This window comes from Centroberyx gerrardi, chromosome 17 (genome assembly GCF_048128805.1).
Source record: "Centroberyx gerrardi isolate f3 chromosome 17, fCenGer3.hap1.cur.20231027, whole genome shotgun sequence".
Classification (NCBI taxonomy): Eukaryota; Metazoa; Chordata; class Actinopteri; order Beryciformes; family Berycidae; genus Centroberyx; species Centroberyx gerrardi.
Window position 1 is genome coordinate 9,220,552 of NC_136013.1, and position 18,693 is coordinate 9,239,244.

The 18,693-nt window shown below is 42.0% G+C and overlaps 5 protein-coding genes across 6 annotated transcripts in view; 3 read left to right on the forward strand and 2 right to left on the reverse strand.

Annotated features, from left to right (window-relative positions):
• The first annotated feature begins 2,613 nt into the window (after positions 1-2,613).
• On the forward strand, positions 2,614-3,844 carry LOC139924807 (protein FAM163A-like). Its single transcript, XM_071915965.2, has 2 exons — positions 2,614-2,706; positions 3,467-3,844. Exons 1-2 carry the CDS (start codon positions 2,614-2,616, stop codon positions 3,842-3,844), a joined length of 471 nt encoding a protein of 156 aa, XP_071772066.1.
• A 3,002-nt stretch (positions 3,845-6,846) lies between these two features.
• On the forward strand, positions 6,847-12,861 carry LOC139924798 (rab GTPase-activating protein 1-like). Of its 2 annotated transcripts, XM_078289501.1 has the most exons (9): positions 6,847-7,056; positions 7,141-7,532; positions 8,669-8,749; positions 9,305-9,415; positions 9,986-10,090; positions 10,206-10,289; positions 10,652-10,723; positions 11,316-11,660; positions 12,225-12,861. In XM_078289501.1, the coding sequence occupies exons 2-9, from the start codon at positions 7,422-7,424 to the stop codon at positions 12,441-12,443; spliced, it is 1,128 nt and encodes a 375-aa protein (XP_078145627.1). In that variant the 5' UTR covers positions 6,847-7,056; positions 7,141-7,421; the 3' UTR covers positions 12,444-12,861. The 2 variants fall into 2 exon arrangements, with proteins under 2 accessions (XP_078145627.1, XP_071772050.2); XM_071915949.2 differs by having other exon boundaries at positions 6,847-7,532.
• A 292-nt stretch (positions 12,862-13,153) lies between these two features.
• ebi3 (Epstein-Barr virus induced 3) lies at positions 13,154-16,430 on the forward strand. The gene is made up of 6 exons (XM_071915961.2): positions 13,154-13,509; positions 13,926-14,040; positions 14,187-14,277; positions 14,591-14,708; positions 15,204-15,367; positions 15,888-16,430. Exons 1-6 carry the CDS (start codon positions 13,404-13,406, stop codon positions 16,035-16,037), a joined length of 744 nt encoding a protein of 247 aa, XP_071772062.1. The 5' UTR covers positions 13,154-13,403; the 3' UTR covers positions 16,038-16,430.
• Positions 16,431-16,599: 169 nt separating this feature from the next.
• Positions 16,600-18,339, reverse strand: odf3l2a (outer dense fiber of sperm tails 3-like 2a). Its single transcript, XM_071915931.1, has 5 exons — positions 18,291-18,339; positions 17,818-17,928; positions 17,339-17,452; positions 17,102-17,243; positions 16,600-16,946 (listed from the first exon to the last, which is right to left on the reverse strand). The coding sequence occupies exons 1-5, from the start codon at positions 18,337-18,339 to the stop codon at positions 16,601-16,603; spliced, it is 762 nt and encodes a 253-aa protein (XP_071772032.1). The 3' UTR covers position 16,600.
• LOC139924781 (transformer-2 protein homolog beta-like) overlaps positions 17,471-18,693 on the reverse strand; it is a 319,694-nt gene continuing 318,471 nt past the window's right edge. The window contains exon 9 of the transcript XR_013507353.1: positions 17,471-17,482. The gene's annotated coding sequence lies outside the window, so the exon portion shown is untranslated. The remainder of the gene's footprint in view (positions 17,483-18,693) is intronic.

Below are 18,693 nucleotides of genomic sequence, written 5' to 3' on the forward strand. Positions count from 1 at the left end.
ACACACACACACACACACACACAAACACATCTTTCTCTTTCTACCTCACTCTCTCACTCTCCCTCCTTTACTCGCTCTCCTTGGCGATTGTGGTACAGATTTAGAATCAGCAGAGTTTCAGGTGCATTCAGCTGTCTAGTTTTCTCATCCTATGTGAGTAGGTGGTATAGTAGTACTACTTACTTAACCATGAATTAGGATCAGTGTTCTTAGCCCTTGTGGTCATGGCTAGTATAGTGCTCGGCATACCTGCGTCAAAGAGTATTTGCAAAAATGAGGACAGCCCACTCACCTTCAGTATTTGGTTTTTATTCAGACTGTTGGAAAACAGAGAGGGAAACACAGGAAAGGAAGGGGAACATTGGACTCCAGCGGACTTAACCACTCAACTATCTCTGGGCTTGTGTTTGCTAATAGATCTTAGCATTTGTTTTAACCTTCTTGGTGCACCAGATGGCTGGGATTTGCCACATATGATAATGCAATGAGTGCCAGAAAGTTTAAACCATTAGGTCACTTAACAGATAAACAGTTGTAGCCAATTACTACAATACTAATATTTGGCCTAAATTGAATTATTCTGCCATGGACTGAACCTCCACTGTCAACCCGAATTAAGTCCAAATTTATGTCAAAATCATCCATTTTCTATACCTGTCTGAGTATTAGTGCATTAATATTTAAATCAACTGTTATGCGGTCACAGGTGTATGTTTATTGGGTATTTGAATGTGATTAAGCCAATCAGGTGGCCGCAACTATTTGTTTAAGAATATAAATTACTTTTCTGTGACTGACAAATTATCAGACACCATCTGAATTGACCTGATTATGTAAACCTCACCAACTCCAACTAAGTTAAAACAAACGCAGAAAATGTTTTGCAAATACTGTTTTATCCAGGCCTGAACCTCATCCACATCATGTACCTGCAGTGCAGTGCGAATGCTGACAGGATTTGCACTGCACACTGTAATCTGCCTTCAAGGAAAAGGCAGGCAGTGATGTGTGGGTTTCCATGTCTTTTCTTGATTTGCACCTGGCAGAGAATCTATATTGGATGTCTCATGTGTCTATGTGTGACTGACCAGTTCCCATTACACCATCAGTAGGGCCTAAATTAAGATGCATGGATTTTTGTCATTATATAGAATTTGGGATGTTTTAGTAAACAAATCTTTACTTATGTTGCTGAATTATCAGTAAACCGCAAAATGCTGCCCAGGAGTTCATATGATGATAAATTATCCATGCAACATAGAGTGATGATAAAATAAATCAGTCACTGAAAAGCAATATGACACTAGATGCACGTACGAATTGAATTTAGTATGCTGAAATTGTAGGCCCACTGCATATATATGCATAGCATACTGACCATATGGTTAGTGCACACAGCAGGTATTGCTGCGTTCAGCATGCTAATTCATCCCATCCACATCCAGTCGGTGAAGACATCCTGTTTCCCATTCAGAGTGGGCTTGTTGGAATTCAGTGCTACTCCACAACTGTCCCTTCTAAAATCACAGTACATCTTATTATAAAAGTATAAATGTAAAGTGACTCCTAGATTTACAGATTCAGACCAGATTCCATTACATGTGAGTGAGCAGGTGCGATCAGCTGATAATATTTCTCTCATGCTAAGCCTTTCCTCTTGATATAAGTCCTGTCCCGTTTCTCTTCCTGCAGGAGTTCCAGTGAGCGGAGGTTTTGAGAGCAGCGCCCCACAGACTGTCATGATCCTCCACCTTGTCACACTCCTCCATCTCTCCATCTCCCGCTGTCTTCTAACGTAAGTCTCTGTCTCTGCTGTAGATCTCAGATGTTGCTGCCCCCTTAGGTTATGGAAGTATTTTCTCTAAGCTCATAGCATCTGGAAATAACATTCGCCACAAGAATTTAACTGTGAGGCATAAATCCCCTCCAGTTCTCTGACACTGTAAAACAGTTGCATAATATTGTATATTATTGCAGCAATCAGTTACTAGCTCAATTATTATGGTTTTATCACTAAAACCTGTTTCAAGACAAGAGTTGAATCCTTAATGACCAAAAGTCATTGATAACTTTTTAATATATTCAGCTGTACAAAAGCAGAACTTTGGAGAACTGGTGATTTCTATTTCATACATGTCCTCTTGTCTCTTGTCTCTGTTAATTGACAGAGACAATGAGCATCAAGAAAATACTTCAACTTATTTGACAGGCACATATGACCCATTTAGTGCCTCATAGCCTCTGACCCCTAATCTTTCATACTCCTACACCCAAAACTGAAAAAAACTCTGTATGTCTTTCTATATCATGCATCATGATGGCAAATAATCCAACTAATTCAGGCCAAATTGGTTATCTTTGCAGGTATCATAGAAACCTTTGTTGAACGTAAGTACACTGAATGATCTATAACAAATTTTACCTTCATCTCCATTGCTGCCATGAGCTAGATGTCTGACAGTCTGTCAATCAAACAAATATTCTCCTTTTTTCTCCCTCTTCTTCTCTCTCTCTCTCTCTCTCTCTCTCTCTCTCTCTCTCTCTCTCTGTCTTCTTCGTCTTTCCCTCTCTCTCTCTTGCTCCCTCTGAAGGGTTTGATGGAGAGCTGGTCGAATGTCAGCGGGAACTGTTGTTATAACCGGAGGAATTCTCGCCGGGGTGATACTGCTGTGCATTGTAGCAGTGCTCTGTTACTGTAGACTCCAGGTAAAATAAAATAAAAAACATTTCACCTATGTATGTATTTTATTTTGGTTAGTTAGTTTTACAAGTAGACAGGATCATTTTAGTACAGTTTCTCAATTTCTTCTGTTTTCTTTTTATTTCAGTTTCCAACAATGTTTTTTAACGTCTAATTTTCATCTTAGTTTTAGTTTTAGTTTAACAACTTTGATGGGCACCAGAGGTGTGACCATGTCAACTTTGCTTGAGTCCCAAGTCGGTCTCAAGTCTTGAGGCACAAGTCTCAAGTCAAGTCCCAAGTCTAAATGTAGATTAATGAGTCAAGTTAGAACAAATCAACAGACCAGTATCAATTTAATATCTTAAAGAAAACAAAAACTTGATAAGTGCCTCATGAGTTTGATTTCTATAATCAGTTTCAACTTCAATAAATGAATATTATAATAATTCCATCAAAATTCAGAAAACAGAATTTAAATTCAGTCGTCTGGTGGAACAAATCTCATCACTTTCAATCTAAGTCATTTACACAGGATCTTTCGTCAAGACTTTAGAAACCTTTTCAAGTCATCAAAGTACAAGTCAAAGTCAAGTCCCAAGTCACCAGAACCCAAGTCAAGTCTCAAGTCTTCTCTTCATGCATCAAGTCAAGTCTCCGGCCTGCCTCTAGTGTCATGTGACTCGAGTCCCCACCTCTGTTGTGTCACATATGTGACACGATCAAAAACTGAAACCCCAACCTCTCTCTCACTTTCTCTCCCCTTGTCTCTTCCTCATTCCTCAGTACTACTGCTGTAAGAAGAATGACTCTGAGGTGGACGTGGGCTCTGCGGTGGGAGGGGACTCCCACTCTCACTTCGCCTGCAACGCGTGCAGCGCCCTCGCCATGGACGGCGCGCCCGTCACGCCCGTCTCCCTGGACCAGCTGGACGCGGCTCCCCTTCACAACCACTGCCCCACCTGCTCGCCGTACTACCTCCGCTCTGGACTCACAGACGACATGCGTAACGGAGGGGAGCGGCTGGGCTTCCACACCTACTACGAGAACCCGTCCGTGTCCCTCCCCCTGTCTGTCAACCCGCCGGGCCCCTCCCCTCTGAGTTACTACAGTCCCACGGACATGTTCCCTCCCCCGCCGCGCCCCTACAGCACCCAGGTCTGACCCCCCGCCCCTCGATGCATAGTGACGATACATACATGAACACACTCCTCATATAGTTACACACACCTGACATATATACACATCTGGCACATGCCCTTTTGCTTGTGACTGAATTTTGAACATGAACATTATTTGCATTCAGTTGGTGCGTTATGATGCTGCACAGTTATCCAGACCCGCACATCCAAGGGAGTGACCCAGAAATCGAGCCCTCTGATAGAGCCTCCATGTGGGGAACAAATCCACGGACCAGCCCCTTGGGAGCTGTAGTCAGAAGGGGGTAGAGCAGTGTTAGATCAGGCAGGGATATGGTATACAACCTCAGTTTCATTCACACACCCCCCACCATCCCCCCACCTCTTTAGTTTCTGTTATTCTCTCCTGCATTGTTCACCCCTCTCTCCCTGCTAGCATGAAGTGAAAAGGGTTGAATGCTAGCCTGGGACTCCCAGCTTACTGTACATGAGGGCTAACAGTTTTTCTATTAGGTGTTGTCGTTCGCCAATTACAGAAACTACTGAATCAAACTTAATTGGTCTCTTTCAGAGGAATGAGATAAAGAGTGAAGGAGAAATTACAGATTTTTAAGCATTTTATGTGTGTCTTGAGAAAAGTGCAGTTGCTTTACAGCATTGCTTTACAGTAAACCACTGGAAGGATTCTAGTTTCAGTCTCCTAGATGATAATTTAGTGTAAATTTTGTTTCCTTGTCTCCTCACTTCTGGTTAACCTGAATGGAACTAGGCCACTGAAAGCAGGTTTGTTCAGCAGTAAGTGTCTTCCATATAAGTTGTCTGATTTACTTAACTTTCTAATGTTTACACATTCAGATGGATGGAAGGAAAGGAAGCATCCTCAGACTACAGGCAGCCTTGGTCTTGGATAAGTCTTAGGTAGAAATGAAGAAACTGGGATCATGTACCATACTTTATTGATCTTGTAGGCCAAGTTTTGTATCTATAAGCCATGATATCTGGTACAGTGTAGTTACGATGATGCAGTGTTATTCCACAGTATATGCCTGAATCTATTTATCTTTAAGGAGTATATCGTAGTTTATAGTGAGGGACGTCAGGGTTTTAAGTGTGTTTTTGGCGAGTTTGTGCCAAATGTGAGTTTTCCATACTCTTCAATCTTTCCTCCATCTTAATTTCTCTCTGTGTTCCTGTGTGTGTTTCTGCCAGCTATAGTGCAACAGAGAAACACAGTTAGAAGAGCATGGAAACGCTACTTTGGTACTAGAAATTCACTTCAAAATTACCTTACACTGTCCTTTAATTCAGCTAAAAATGTGAAAAAGGGGTTTTAACACAATGATATTGAGTATTACTGATAAAAGAGTATAGATAAAAGACAGATAAAAGATTTATATAGAGATTTATTCAGTATATTTTCACACACCACTGTTTCCACTGAGCATCGTCCTCACATCTCCTCATCCTCCTCACCTCACATCCCCTTGTTCTGGGGTTCTTTGTTAAGAAGTATGTGGTAAATTACATATATGTATATCTACTCCTATGTTTATTTAGATGTCCACTCAGCATTGGTGTTCACTGCAACATAGCCAATATACTCTCACTCATCAAATATGTTCCCCATAGTTTGGTGGCAGGGATTTAGTTTAGTGCTCACTAGTTCTGTGACGACCAGTCTTTTGCAAGTCACCACAAAGAGCACCTAGATGTATCAGAATTGACCTTTGCCCTTTTTGGTTCTTATTTATTTATCTTATTTATTTATTTATTTATTTTTTGATTGTTGAAAGTTGTATTTTTCAGAGCCTGTACTGAAATAGAATATGTTTCAAATACCCTGATGCAGTGTATTTTAAACAAATGAGAAATATCCACCATGTTTCACAAAATGTTCCTTTTTGAGGAGGAATAAACGTTTCTATCTGCCTGGATTTTTTTTTTTTGTCTTTCTTCACTTGAATGCATGATGACTCAGAGGCTAAAAACACGGGATGTAGAAATCACATTTTCTCGTTAGCAATCCCTAATAATAAAAAAAAAGAAAAAAAGACATGTGACACGTTGAAGTGTTGACTCATGACGCACCAATAAAAACTTTGGGAAATTATGAAAATGAAGTCAGAAGTGAAAACTAGCCAGACGTGAAAACTCAAAGCAAGGGAACTGAAACTAGGAAAGGACACTGTGAAACTGATACAGCGTCATCGGGATAAAGAAGACCGGGGGACAAAATGAATGAAACAGAGAGAGAGAATAAAGAGAAACTGCGTGTGTGTTGGGGTACTGAGAGTGGGAATATAGGCATAACGAGGGTGTTAGTTACCCGACCGACTGAACCCTCTTTGTTATTCCGCATTCATGCTGAGGTATTCCACCGCCGTACCTGCAGGACCGGTTTGCTCTCTGGTCAGGCAGCTCAGCCCCGGCCCGCTGCCAGCAACAATAATAGACCGACACCACACTGTCACACCAGCACCCCGGGGTGAAATATCACAAATACCACCTCCTTCTACCCCTTTCAACTCTCATCGACAATATGTACTGTGTGTACCTCAGACTTGCACAGCAGATTTACAAAGTTTACTCAGTGTCTGTGGAAACTAGGGCGTCATTTACTGTAAATGTGTGACGGTGAGCGACGGGAAGAGATAAGAGAGGATGATAATTCAAGTGTGTGACACAAAACTATGTCATTGGACAGGTTGTTGCATATAAACACAACATTTTACACTCTAGTTTGGAAACTGCACTCTTTGTTTGAAAGATGGGGATCACAAACAATGATTTAAGTTGTTGTGGTTTCAGAGGTGTGTGTCTGTGTGTGTGAGAGAGAGAGATAGGGGGTTGGGGGGACAATAGAAAGTAGACAATTAAGTGACACAATAAGAAAGGCGAGCACTATGGTGGGTGTGTCTAGGTCGCTGTCATTCTAACACACACTTGGGTCTCATCTAAACCCTGTTTAACCTGTTACTACAGGTTATAAACACCTGCAACACACTCTCTTTCCCAGACAGTGTGTGTGTGTGGCTCTGCCTGCTGCTTATTACGTGTCAAGAGAGTGTAAGGACCTGCTGGAGTATCTCTGTGTGTTATTCACCTGTCTACCTTTGGACCATAACTGTGTCTTAACGGAGTTTCCTTGCGTCTGGAGGACTGGACTTTATCCTGATACATCCTGATATACTCACATGCTGGATTTCCTGTTTCTACGAGCTTCACCTGCATCACTGCGTATGCAAGTAAAAACAAATCTGCTCCATCTTTTTGAATTCACCTTACATTTCTGATCCGCTCATGAGATTTTGTTTTCATCAGCTGGTGACACCTGCTCTTCCTGGAGTTAAGCCGTCTTCGTCCAGAGCTGATAGTAGATACCTGAGGGATTTTTATGAACGACTATTGGATTTGGTCAACACATCTGCTACCAGGGATTCTCTCTAACTGACTGGAATTCACCTTTGGAAACTTGGAAACCAACCGAGGTCGCTTTTAAGTGTGAGCGTGTCTGTGTGTGTGTGTGTGTGTGTGTGTGTGTGTGTGTGTGTGTGTGAGAGTGTGTGTGAGTGCTAAACCCCGTGGCTGTGTAGCTGGGCAAGATGATGGAGGAGGTGTCCATGACGATGGCGTATGACGCCCACATTGTGGACCAGATGAGCGAGGAGGAGATCCTAGCCTGTCTGGTGGCTGAGTCACGACCTAAATCCACAGTAAGACTAAATGTTGTATGGATTTGTTAAAGTATACAACATTCCACTGCTATGACAGCACCACAGCTAATATCAACAGCTGAACCACGATTACAACATAAACTAAACATTAACTAGATCCACACCTATTGCAAGATTCTGGTACTTTGAAGGTTTGCAGAATTACAGTCAGAACCAGAATCAGGTTATCTTATCTGATGTGGTGACATTGGTGTTGAGACATGTCAACAACTTAGACAGTATTACAGTACCACAGTATTACTGACACATACTGCATGATACAGGGACAACAGGATCTGACATAGAGTAGGGGGAAAGTACAAGTCAGCTAATGGGATCCTTAACAAACAAGGAGAAACAGCAGTACTATCACAGCTGTCAGATGAAAACCGTTTTCTCCAAAAAGCAATCTTGAATTTGCTTGAATAGATTAAAAAAAAAAGGGACTAATTTTCATTTTGACATTTTTGAACTCTAATGGGTTTCAGTTCAGGGCTTCATGGCTTTCAAAAGCACAAGTATTCTTTCATTGCATGTAAAAAAAAAATGCACATCAAACCTGGAGTTGCTAGTGACTTACGACACTGTGAGACTTGGACTGCTCAGCACAAGTGAAATAAAATATAACTGGGGGTAGACTCAAAGGTTCACAAACTTGGCTATGACTGGCATAGTCTAACAGCGGCAGGGTCATTTTACATGTGAGAAGTATTCTCAGTGTACAATATTTTCAATACTGGTTTAGCAGTGGCGAGCATAAGCATAACAGAGCTTACACTGTAACGCAAAACAGATTTCTGTGCATGAGATAGAGGGAAATGGAGTTTGATAATTCAGTTTAGATTTTTGGATTGTGAGAATTGTCTTTCTTTCAGGCATTAAAAAACATTTATTTATGCCAAAAAAATAACATTATTTTATGCACCACAAAGTAGCATTTCTCCATGTGTTCATACTACTCTCTTATCTTGTTCTTATCCCGATTTTGATTTCTTTCCAGGTCTGTTCTTGATTTGTCTCGCTCACATTATATCTGGCACCATATCTGTTGGGAGGAGATAACTCTCTTCAGCTCAGTCAAATATGACAGTTGTTGATATTACTGTAATTGATTGGCCCTGACTCTCTCCCTGCAGGTTCCAACAAAGAAAGCTAAACTGAGGGAAAGCCAACCTAAAGTACTGGAAGAAGAAGAGGATCCCCTAGACAAATACCAGGTCAGAAATATTTAACTTCCTCCAAAAACATTTGATACCTTTAAGATGAAGAAGATAAAAAACAGAGCTCACTCTCTCTCTTTGTATGTCAATCCAAATACCCATTCCTCTCCTATCTTAACCACAATCTCAGAGGCTTACTATGAAAAAAAAAAAATCCATTCTCCTCTCCCTTTCCAAGTTTAACTGGTGTTTTTTTGCCTTTATTTGTGTAGGGAGGGTTGATTGAGTACATTTGCTTTTTTCAGCAACATCCCACTTTACAATTATTCTGTTACACACATTCACATCTGGAAGCTGCCCAGTACAACCGCTGTCTTGTACTGATGGACACAGAGCAGCTCGACTGGAGCGGTGGTTGTTGTGAGCGGAGGGAAGGAATGTTTCTCGTTCTCTTCCCCCGCTCAGGTTTTCAAAGCCATTCAGGGAATTCAAACCAGCAACTTCCCAAGCCAACTTCTTTAACTTTTGGGCGACTGCCGCAAACGCTTTAGCCTTCTGAATGCTGTAGTTTGTGTTCTGCAGAACCTGACAGACTGTTCTTGTTCTGTATAGAGGGAGAACCATCAGCTCCAGCAGGCCAGCCTGCGTCTGGAGCAGGAGAATGACAGCCTGGCCCACAGACTGGTCACCAGCAAGATCGCCTTGAGGAACGCCCTGGACCAGGTACTATCATCCGCTACTGTCCTGTCAGAAAGAGGGAGGAGGAGTTCTCTTACAAAATGAAACATCATCAGCTTAAGCTCATCATTCAGTGCCTTTAAAATCTACAGGATCCAATCTGTAGAAGGTTTAAGTATTTTGACAACCACAGACTTGCGTTACATCCAATCCATTAAAAATGCCATTGTTTTAATTTTGTGCAACCATTTTATAACAGTAGTTGGATGGAAACTCTTAATAAACCAGTAGATGCTGATATCATTATGTTAAGAGACATTTTCACATTGACATTTTTTGATCCTAAAGCCGCCCTCAAAATGTACGCCAGTCTTTCTTTGACCATTGGATAAATAGGACTCTACCCTAAATGGGCCAGCAGTGCCAAACATGCTGCCATGCCACATAAAAGAACACCATTTCTGCTCTGTTCAATGGAAAGCTTTAGTGTCATGCAATCCAAACAGTTTCAGAGGCCTTTCCACCTCACTAAGACAAAACACGGCAGCACATTACCTGAATGCACCAACACCTGCTGCTCTGCATGTCCTGAAGTGATCGCTGGTTTGTTGACAGGCAGAGGACAGAGTGGACGAACTGACCAAAGACCTTCTGCACACCAAACACCGTCTACAGGCCACAGAGGACGAGAAGAGCGGGAAGGAGGAGGAGGCTGCAATGGTAAGAACAGAATATAGATGTTCACCATCACTGTATTATAGGTGTGAACATGTAATTGAAAGCAGGTATGAGTAAAGGATCTAATCTATTCTCTTCTATTCTATTCGTCCTCCAGTTGAAGGAGGTGTTTCGGAGGGAGTTGGAGAAAGCTGAGCAGGACGCCAAGAGGTCGTCAGGCATCATTGCAGACTACAAACAGGTACAAACACATTCAGCCACAATGACAATGTGATGGAAATCAGACAAATGAAAAATGGACTGTTTAAGAATTAGGAGGTACACTCATGGTGACTAATTACAAATGAAAGGATACTGGTGTAGAAGATAAGAAACTAATAGGTTGCATTAATTTTCCCCAATTTCTGTGATATAAAAGCTAAAACTCATGTCTATCATTACCCAAGGTATGAATGCCATTATTTTCATTCATTTTTTATTTGATCGTATTGATGAAAAACATGTAGGCCTATGGGATCCAGGACAAAGCCAAAGAGCCTTTTTATAAATGATTCCCATGATCTTTTGCTTAATGATGTTAAAGTCTGATGCTCTTTCTCCCAGATCTGCTCTCAGCTGACGAGCCGTCTGGAGCGGCAGCAGGCCGCACACAGAGAGGAGCTGGATGCACTCAAGGTGAGAATGGCTCTTCCTGCGGAGCGCTCCTGTCATCCCTCCTGTTGTCATCCTTCCTCTCACTTCTTTTTCACCTCATCTTAAACACCATTTGGCAGGGTTTCATTTTAAATAGAAAAGGTTACCTGAAATTGATCTGTATTACCAAAACACAGACAATTCACATCTGCTATAATATATAATACTAATAATAATATACTTTATTTGTATAGCACCTTTCATACAAATTGTAGCCCAAAGTATTTCACATAGTAATAAAGGAAATAAACTAAAGTTAAAGATAAATACTTAACATTCAAGCAGTAAAATAGTTGATGCAAAATAAAAGAATAAAACACGTTATTTAGAGTAAAAGAATGAGAAAAGAGTAAAAGAATGAAAAAATGTTACTATTTTGTAAGGAAAAATCCTCAAAATGCCAATCACTCAAATATTATACTATGAGTTTTACTGACCCATCATGAGTAATTATTTGTAAGGCTAGGTGTCAGTTAATGTTTTTCAAGTGATTTCTTTATTTTGGGCAGAAAAGTCTTGATTTCATCTCTCTTCCTCATGTTCTGTTATATTCCTCTCTCTTTCCATCTGGCAGAGTGCAGTGAAGGCTTGCTCCCGCTGTCGACACGTTGTGGAATCGACTGAGCGATCCAGCTCAGGTCAAGTGGATCAGTCCTCTGCAACAGCACCGACTGAGGGTTGTGGGACCGCTGAACCAGGCCAGGATGAGGACGCTGCAGGCCCCAGAGAGGCGGAGCAGAGAAGGGAGGAGCGGCGGAGGGAGGAGCAGAGGAGGGAGGAGCGGCGGAGGGAGGAGCAGAGGAGGGAGGAGCGGCGGAGGGAGCAGGAGAGGGAGTCCCTCGGCGCCCAGGTCAGGACGCTGGAGCGGGAACTCGCCCAGACCAAACTCCAGATGGTGGAGGCCAAGTGCAAGATCCAGGTCAGACCATCACACGTACAGACACACACACATACACACACACATACATATACACTCAGTCGTGTACAGGAGCATACACACATGTACTCACACACTTTTGTGTGTGCCAAGTGTTCAATATTCAGGTCAAATCCCAGCATCTAATACTGCTTTGTCACACTCTCGGATGTCTACAGGCATAGAAGCAACCACACACACACACACACACACACACACACACACACAGATTTGTATTACTATACTTGTGAGAACTTCCAACTGACTACATTCATTGCCTAACCCCTAGCCCTAACCTTAACTCTCTCAACTGCATGCCTAAAAAAAAAATATATATATATAAAAATATAACTATCACAATTTATTATGGGTCAGTCATGGAATGAATGCTTTGAAATCAGAAATCATTTTAGTGAAACTGCCCCAGAGCACCACTAGACACCTTGTATTTTCTTTTAAGATTTGTAATATTGTAATAAATATGGGTTCAAATTAAACTATCCAAAAGTAAAGTTCACAGTTGTTTCTGCCGTACTTCTCACATACGCCCGTGTTCTCCACATACAGGAGCTGGAGCACCAGAAGGGAATCCTGGCCAACGACCTCCAGGAAGCAAAGAACAGCTGGTTCAGCAAGGCCTTCACTTCCCTGCGGACATCCAGTGGGGGCCTACACAGTATTAGCATACCCAGAGATGGAGCTCCCACGGTGGGATGGACCCTCCAGAGCGGCCCCCTCTCTGGATGGAGCACCAAGAGGCTCTCGTGGACTCACAAAGACAGTTGAGGAAATGTCTGATATCTGAATTTACACAGGTTTCTGGCTGTCTCAACAGTGAGGGATTGCATAAAACTGGACTGTTAATCTGTTAAGGAAGCAATAAAAAAGATCAGATCTGTGTTGAAAAAAGTTACAAAATTTTAAGTGTATAAACTGAGCCTGAGAATAAATTTACACTGTGTTGTGTGTATTTGATACGGTAGCTGCTATTCCTTATTTTGTGCACTAGAGGGCGGACACACAGCGGGGAATGTAATGCGAAACTGTTTTCAGTTGTATTGAAATCAGGTACTTTCTGTTCACTCTAACTGTTAACTGTTGATGAAGTGCATCTTACATTTGTACACTCAATCCATCTGCCCTGTGATTTCTTATGTGTAGTGTCTTGTAATGTAAATACAAATAAATGGGTTTTCGTCCCAGCTGTGGATTTTGAAATAATGTGGTGAATGTTTTTTGAGTCATGGGAATTCAAGTTTCTTCATGTCATTTACTGTGAGGTAATGTACATTTCAGGAAATCAAACGGTTCTTTTTGAATGGGTTTTCCTATGGCGCTGCATGTTCCTCTTTCACTTTGACTACGATTGCTTTTAAAGTGTTGATTGGCCATTGCGCAGACATGCACAGATCCCAGTCTGAGAGGCTGTAATGTAGATCACTATCTCTGAACTTTGACACATACAAATGGAGTAGAGCAAAATAGCATGAAAAGAATAGAACACAGAACATAAGAAAACAGAGGAGAAGAGAAAAGAAGAAAAGAGAAGAGAAGAAAACAGAAGAGAAGAAAACAGGAGACAAGAGAAGAAAACAGAAGAGAAGAAAAGAAAACAAGATAAGAGAAGAAAACAGAAGAGCCTTGACTGGACAAGTGAGGGTCAACTTGCAGCTATATCTACAAACTGCAATAAAGCAATAATTGAACAGTTTGACTGCAGCCTGCCTGCTTTGACACACTGCAGCGATGGCTGACAGCGCCCGGTCCAGTCTGTTTGTCACTGTGACTCTCCTCAGTTGTCTCCTTGGAAGCAACGCACTGAACCTGCTGAAGGCGAATGCAGCATCAGGGAGTGAGTATGAATCTAAATTAAAATGTGATTGCAGTTTCTCATGCGAGTGTGTTCTGTCATTAACAAAACAAGAATGAGATGTATGAATTTGAAATTAGGAAAAGCACAAACTAATGGAAATCCTAAAATTATAATAACCCTGTGGTGTAGCTATTACACAGTGAAATTCACAGCTCTGTCTAGATGTTTTTCTACCTACCCTGAATGGAGGTAGTCATATTTTTCCAACATACATCAGTATAAGGACTATTATTTGATGCAGTACAGATGTAACAACATGTTTTTTTCTGTATTCTATGTCAATCAGTACTGATAATCAGAGCAGTGGACAGTTACAGAGTGTGTGACTGTCACATACTCTGTCACCCTGTCACAATATGTCACAGTATGTGACTGAGTGTTATTTATCCCATCAGATCTTCCCTCGACACCTACAGTGCGGTGCTGGTGCGCTGGCTATCCAAACCAAACTCTCTGCTCCTGGCCTGAACCGCCACAGTCCCCACCAACACAGTACATCGCCACCTACAGGTAAATCTGAGATGGGGAAAAAAAAAGCTCTTCTACACTGACCTGCAGCAGCGGTCACTTTTAATAATACAGACTCAAGCTGTCACAGATTTGTGTGTAAGATATGTGTGTAAACGTGTGTGTATGTGTGTGTGCATATTTGTCAGTGAGAGACATAGACCGCTGGTCACCAAGCAATGCCATCTCATCCCTCCTGGCTCTTCATCCTCTGCACTGAACTCATCCTCATCTGGGCAGGTACAAGCACTATTTACATTTGCACCAATGTTTTGTAGGCTATCTCCAATTTCCCATTATAACTGCAATCGACAGCAGACATTGTTGCCTAAAAGTAAAAATGTTTCATGAGTCTGGGACGTGTGTCAGTAAGATTGCAGAAATACGTAGTTGCCAGTGCAAAAATCCGCAAATTTTTCTCAGTTGCTGGAGAGTTTTTCTCATGGAGACACATATTATCTGCAATATACTGAAAAAATCATGTTTACACATTATATTATACATACAGTTATTATATTACCTGGCATTACATAGCATCCTGTATTTATTTTAGCTCTGGCACTGCCACCTGGAGGACCTGAAGCTTCTCACCGACTACATCATCAACATCACAGCAGTCAACCCGGGAGGAAGCAGCTCCCATTTAGCAAGTTTTATGTTGGAGGATATTGGTAAGAATTAGAATTACAGATATTCCAATCTAAAGAATATAGATAAAGTGATGTATTGCTGAGACTGAATATCAATATAAATGCAATTTCATAACTTGGCTCAATCAGATAATAGGGTGTATACTGTGAGAACCCCATTGTTTTTGAATCATTTAGAGATATTACTGTATGTATACACAGCATCTACTGAGCAGCAGTGCCATTGCTGCATACTGCATCTCTCTGCTCACTCATCATATGAATTTAATCAGTGGTTATTGATAGATAGCCATAGATATAAATTCAATACAGACATCTAAACACTGGTAAAAGTTGAAAAAATGTAAACTTTTTGACTTTTCCAAATTAGTGTACGACTATTTCTCAAGACTCTCTCTTTCTCTTTCCCTCTCGCTCTCTCTCTTTTTCTCTCTCTTGCTCTCTCTCTCTCTCTCTCGCTTTCTCTCTCTCTCGCTCTCTCTCTCTCTCTTGCGCTCTCTCTCTCTCTCTCTGCAGTGAAACCAGATCCTCCTGTAGATGTGCGGGTTTCCCCTCACGGTTTCAGGAAGTTGTCGGTGGAATGGTCCCCTCCCCCTACTTGGTCCAACTTGGACATCTTCCCCCTAAAATACCAGATCCGGTACCAGTGGGAAAACAGGGGCACCCCACAGTCTGTCCATGTAAGAATAAACTGCGTGAACTTCAACTTACAGCGTAGTTCATCATATAGTAGAATCATTATCTAAAAACTTCATAACATACACAGATACTGTATGTGTGAGTTCAAAATAAACGAAACTGCAGCCAAATCCAGTAAGGGTTCTCTTTGAAAAAGTTTGAAAAAGTCCCTCCTTCTGTGGACGCCCCTCCCTTTTCAAGTGACAATGATGTTTTAAAAAATGTATGTAAAATGTAAAAAAAAAAAGCAGGATGACATTTTTGTAAGAGACAAAGTAAAGGATTGGGAACTGTGTCTCCTTTGGGCTTTATCTTTGTGTTTGATTGGATCTACCTAATTTTACTTTAATTTGAAGAACTTTACATAACCTTAGAATGTTGACAATTGTTTGCAGTTGATCAGTGTTGATTGGAGAGTTGTTTGTTCAGTTATAGAGCTGATATGGCTCTGTGGTGTGTTAAATCAACAACGATTTTACTGTGTACCTTTTTTAAAATCTCATTTCACATTTCCTCCTCCAGCTGGGTCCGTTTGAAAGCACCAGGATTGACCTGCGGGGGCTGACCCCAGGGACCAGCTACCTGGTCCAGGTGTGTGCTATGGAGCTGCTGGGCCTGGGAGAGTGCAGCAACTGGAGCTCACCGGTTCAAACCACCTTACCAAAACCCTAGAGACTTTCTCCTCTCCTTTTGAACTGACAACAAAGAAAGACCGAAGAAAAACTGCAGACAACTTCTCTGTGTTTTCTCTGGTTGTGTTCTCGTTATTTTAACTGCACAAACAATGCAAGCAAGAGTTATTGATATTTTGTTTTATTTATAAAGGAATAAATGCACAGATGAAAAGTATATCCGTACAGTATTTAATTATCACCTCCATTTTTTATTGTTTACTCTTTATCATAACACTGTTGGTCTTTGTTGGTTGAATCGTTGATTCTTGTAGCAACTGATACTGTAATAACTTCCAGATCTTGTAATACATGGTCAAAATGTAATTAAAGTCTGAAGGTGTTACCACATTATCCATCGATATATTACATTAACAAGTTTTATTACATTTTTGACCCACAATTTTTTTGAGTGATGATTTAGAGAGACATTTTATTACCTTCTGACAAACTATTACAATGTGACAGATAATGCATTTTCAGTTGCTACAATCTTCTATCGTGAAAAATCCAATAAAAACTGCATTAACAAAACGAGACCTTTGATATTAATCTATAGAACGGTCAGTCAATCACATCCACCACCAGTGGGGTGACAAACTCAGAGTGCCTGACACCCAAAGTGAAGGACGGGGGCCTGGGCAGGTGTAGCTGGACCTTCTCTGGGCTGTGGGTGCCCGGCCCGGGAATACGGGAGGAATAACTGGGCCTCTTAGTCCGGCTCTGCATGGAGAAGGAGGGCTGGCGCTGGAGGTAGATGTTCGGGTTGGTGCTGTTGTATTGTCCCGGTCCGGGGGTCATGGACAGGTCCTCAGAGGGCGCCCCGACCTTCCTCCGGCCCGAGAAACTATAGCTGGCACTGCAGGGCTTGTTGGGAACCTGGGTGCCCAGCAGATTAGGGAGGGTGTACCTTGTGGGACGGGGAAAAGACGGTATTTAGGGTGACTTCAGAGGAGCTCTAATCTGGGATTTTTTCATTTCACCTTTCAAGGAAATGACTGATGGAAATTTAGAAACCACAAGAACTCTCTCTCTGACTAAAATTGTTTCCCTCGCTGCCTTCACCTGTTGGGTGCTGGTATAGCATCCACAGAGCGGTATCTGGTGCGGTTGCCGATGGTGTAGGACGGCGGTCTGCGGTGAGAGTTGAGAGGTGGAGCCTTCTCTGGACTGTAGGCACCAGGACCAGGAGTCTGGAACAGCTCCCCTAAGAACACACATAGACATTGGTTGGGAAATAAGGATGTTTTTTCTATTCTATTCTTTTGAGTGTGATCACTTCTGGGCTGAGATGAGTCTCACCAGCACGCCTCCCCCTGCCCAGCATGGAGTAGGATGGGGTTCCCCCCCGGCCAAACCGGGTGACCTTGGCATCGATGTGGTACCTGGGTCCTGGGCTGGAGTCCACAGAGACCACTACAGAATACACAATGCACCAGAAACACACTGGCTCAGTCCAACACACACTTTGACCTCGTAGTCAATGAATGGAGTGAATTAATTGTAGAAATGTACATAGCATAATACATAAGCTAAGATGAGATAATATGATGAAACTTTAATCATTCCTGGGAAATTTGGCTACTGCAGAAACAAACAGTGGGATATACATAAAAATACAACAAATAGAACATATTGAAGATTAAATATGCAGCGTCTTCGTCATGCTAACTCTGACTTGAAAGAATTCTGACTATGTAGACTATTGACAATTTTCAAGCATGACTTGGTTTAATAGCTGCGGATGTAATTTAAAATACAATGTGTTGGTGAGAACTCACTGGCACTGCTCATGCGGCTGTGGAAGGTGTAGGCGGGGCTACTGGGCTTGGTGACGTCATGGTTGATGTAGCCAACTGTAGGGGGCAGCGCATAGCGACCAGGACCTGGCCCTATAGCGATGAGAGGAGGAGGATGGTGATGAAGATGAAGACAATGCAGTAGATTCAGTTTCAAGCAGTACAGCGCACCCATCGTTCTTTGGCTTGGCTGTATATCCTCTAATGATTTCCATATGGATAAGTTCCCTTACTTGTTTATTACAGTTATGCATTTTAACATTTTTCTTCTGTTTGCTTGGAATTGGATTCTAAACAAAATAGAAAAATTCAAACAGGTATGGAGCAATGACTGAATAAGGCTGTTAGAGATTATGAAGCAAAGCTAATTCAGGCATAATACAGTCTTATGCACATGTGGGAGGGTCCACACACACACACACACACACACACGCACACAGATTTCTTAAACTAACCTCTCTCTCTACCAGCGATTATGGGACGTTTCTTGACCACCTCCTCCATAACCTGTCAACCTTTTCCGTCCTGCTTTTCCTTCCTCTTCTCTTCCTCTTCAGGTCCTCTGTCACTTCGGACACATCCTTCTCTTGTGCAGCTCTCTGCAGGTGAACCACAGCCTCCTGGACTGAATTATACATGATCACAAGGTGAAGAAACCTTATCCTGACCAGGGCCCATGGGTACGGCCAAATCTGCTCCTCACCTACTCTTCTAAAGGTCCCATCAGGGCAAAAGGTTTTCACACCCGAGGCACGGCTTCAGATTGTAGCAAACAAGTGGGCTGTGGGTTTCATGCAAAGGCTCCAAAGAGGAGAGACGGGGGTCATTGAGACTAAGAGGAGATCTTAGACTGATACA

Coding starts and splice junctions, on each gene's coding strand:
- LOC139924807 (XM_071915965.2), top strand. CDS start 2,614: ATGTCAGCGGGAACTGTTGTTATAACCGGAGGAATTCTCGCCGGGGTG. Junction 2,707..3,466: donor TCTGTTACTGTAGACTCCAG/GTAAAATAAAAT, acceptor CTCATTCCTCAG/TACTACTGCTGTAAGAAGAA.
- LOC139924798 (XM_071915949.2), top strand. CDS start 7,422: ATGATGGAGGAGGTGTCCATGACGATGGCGTATGACGCCCACATTGTG. Junction 10,724..11,315: donor AGGAGCTGGATGCACTCAAG/GTGAGAATGGCT, acceptor TCCATCTGGCAG/AGTGCAGTGAAGGCTTGCTC. Junction 11,661..12,224: donor AGGCCAAGTGCAAGATCCAG/GTCAGACCATCA, acceptor CTCCACATACAG/GAGCTGGAGCACCAGAAGGG.
- ebi3 (XM_071915961.2), top strand. CDS start 13,404: ATGGCTGACAGCGCCCGGTCCAGTCTGTTTGTCACTGTGACTCTCCTC. Junction 14,041..14,186: donor CAGTACATCGCCACCTACAG/GTAAATCTGAGA, acceptor CATATTTGTCAG/TGAGAGACATAGACCGCTGG. Junction 14,278..14,590: donor ACTCATCCTCATCTGGGCAG/GTACAAGCACTA, acceptor TATTTATTTTAG/CTCTGGCACTGCCACCTGGA.
- odf3l2a (XM_071915931.1), bottom strand. CDS start 18,339: ATGGAGGAGGTGGTCAAGAAACGTCCCATAATCGCTGGTAGAGAGAGA. Junction 17,244..17,338: donor GGGCAGGGGGAGGCGTGCTG/GTGAGACTCATC, acceptor GTGTGTTCTTAG/GGGAGCTGTTCCAGACTCCT. Junction 16,947..17,101: donor GCTATACCAGCACCCAACAG/GTGAAGGCAGCG, acceptor CCGTCCCACAAG/GTACACCCTCCCTAATCTGC.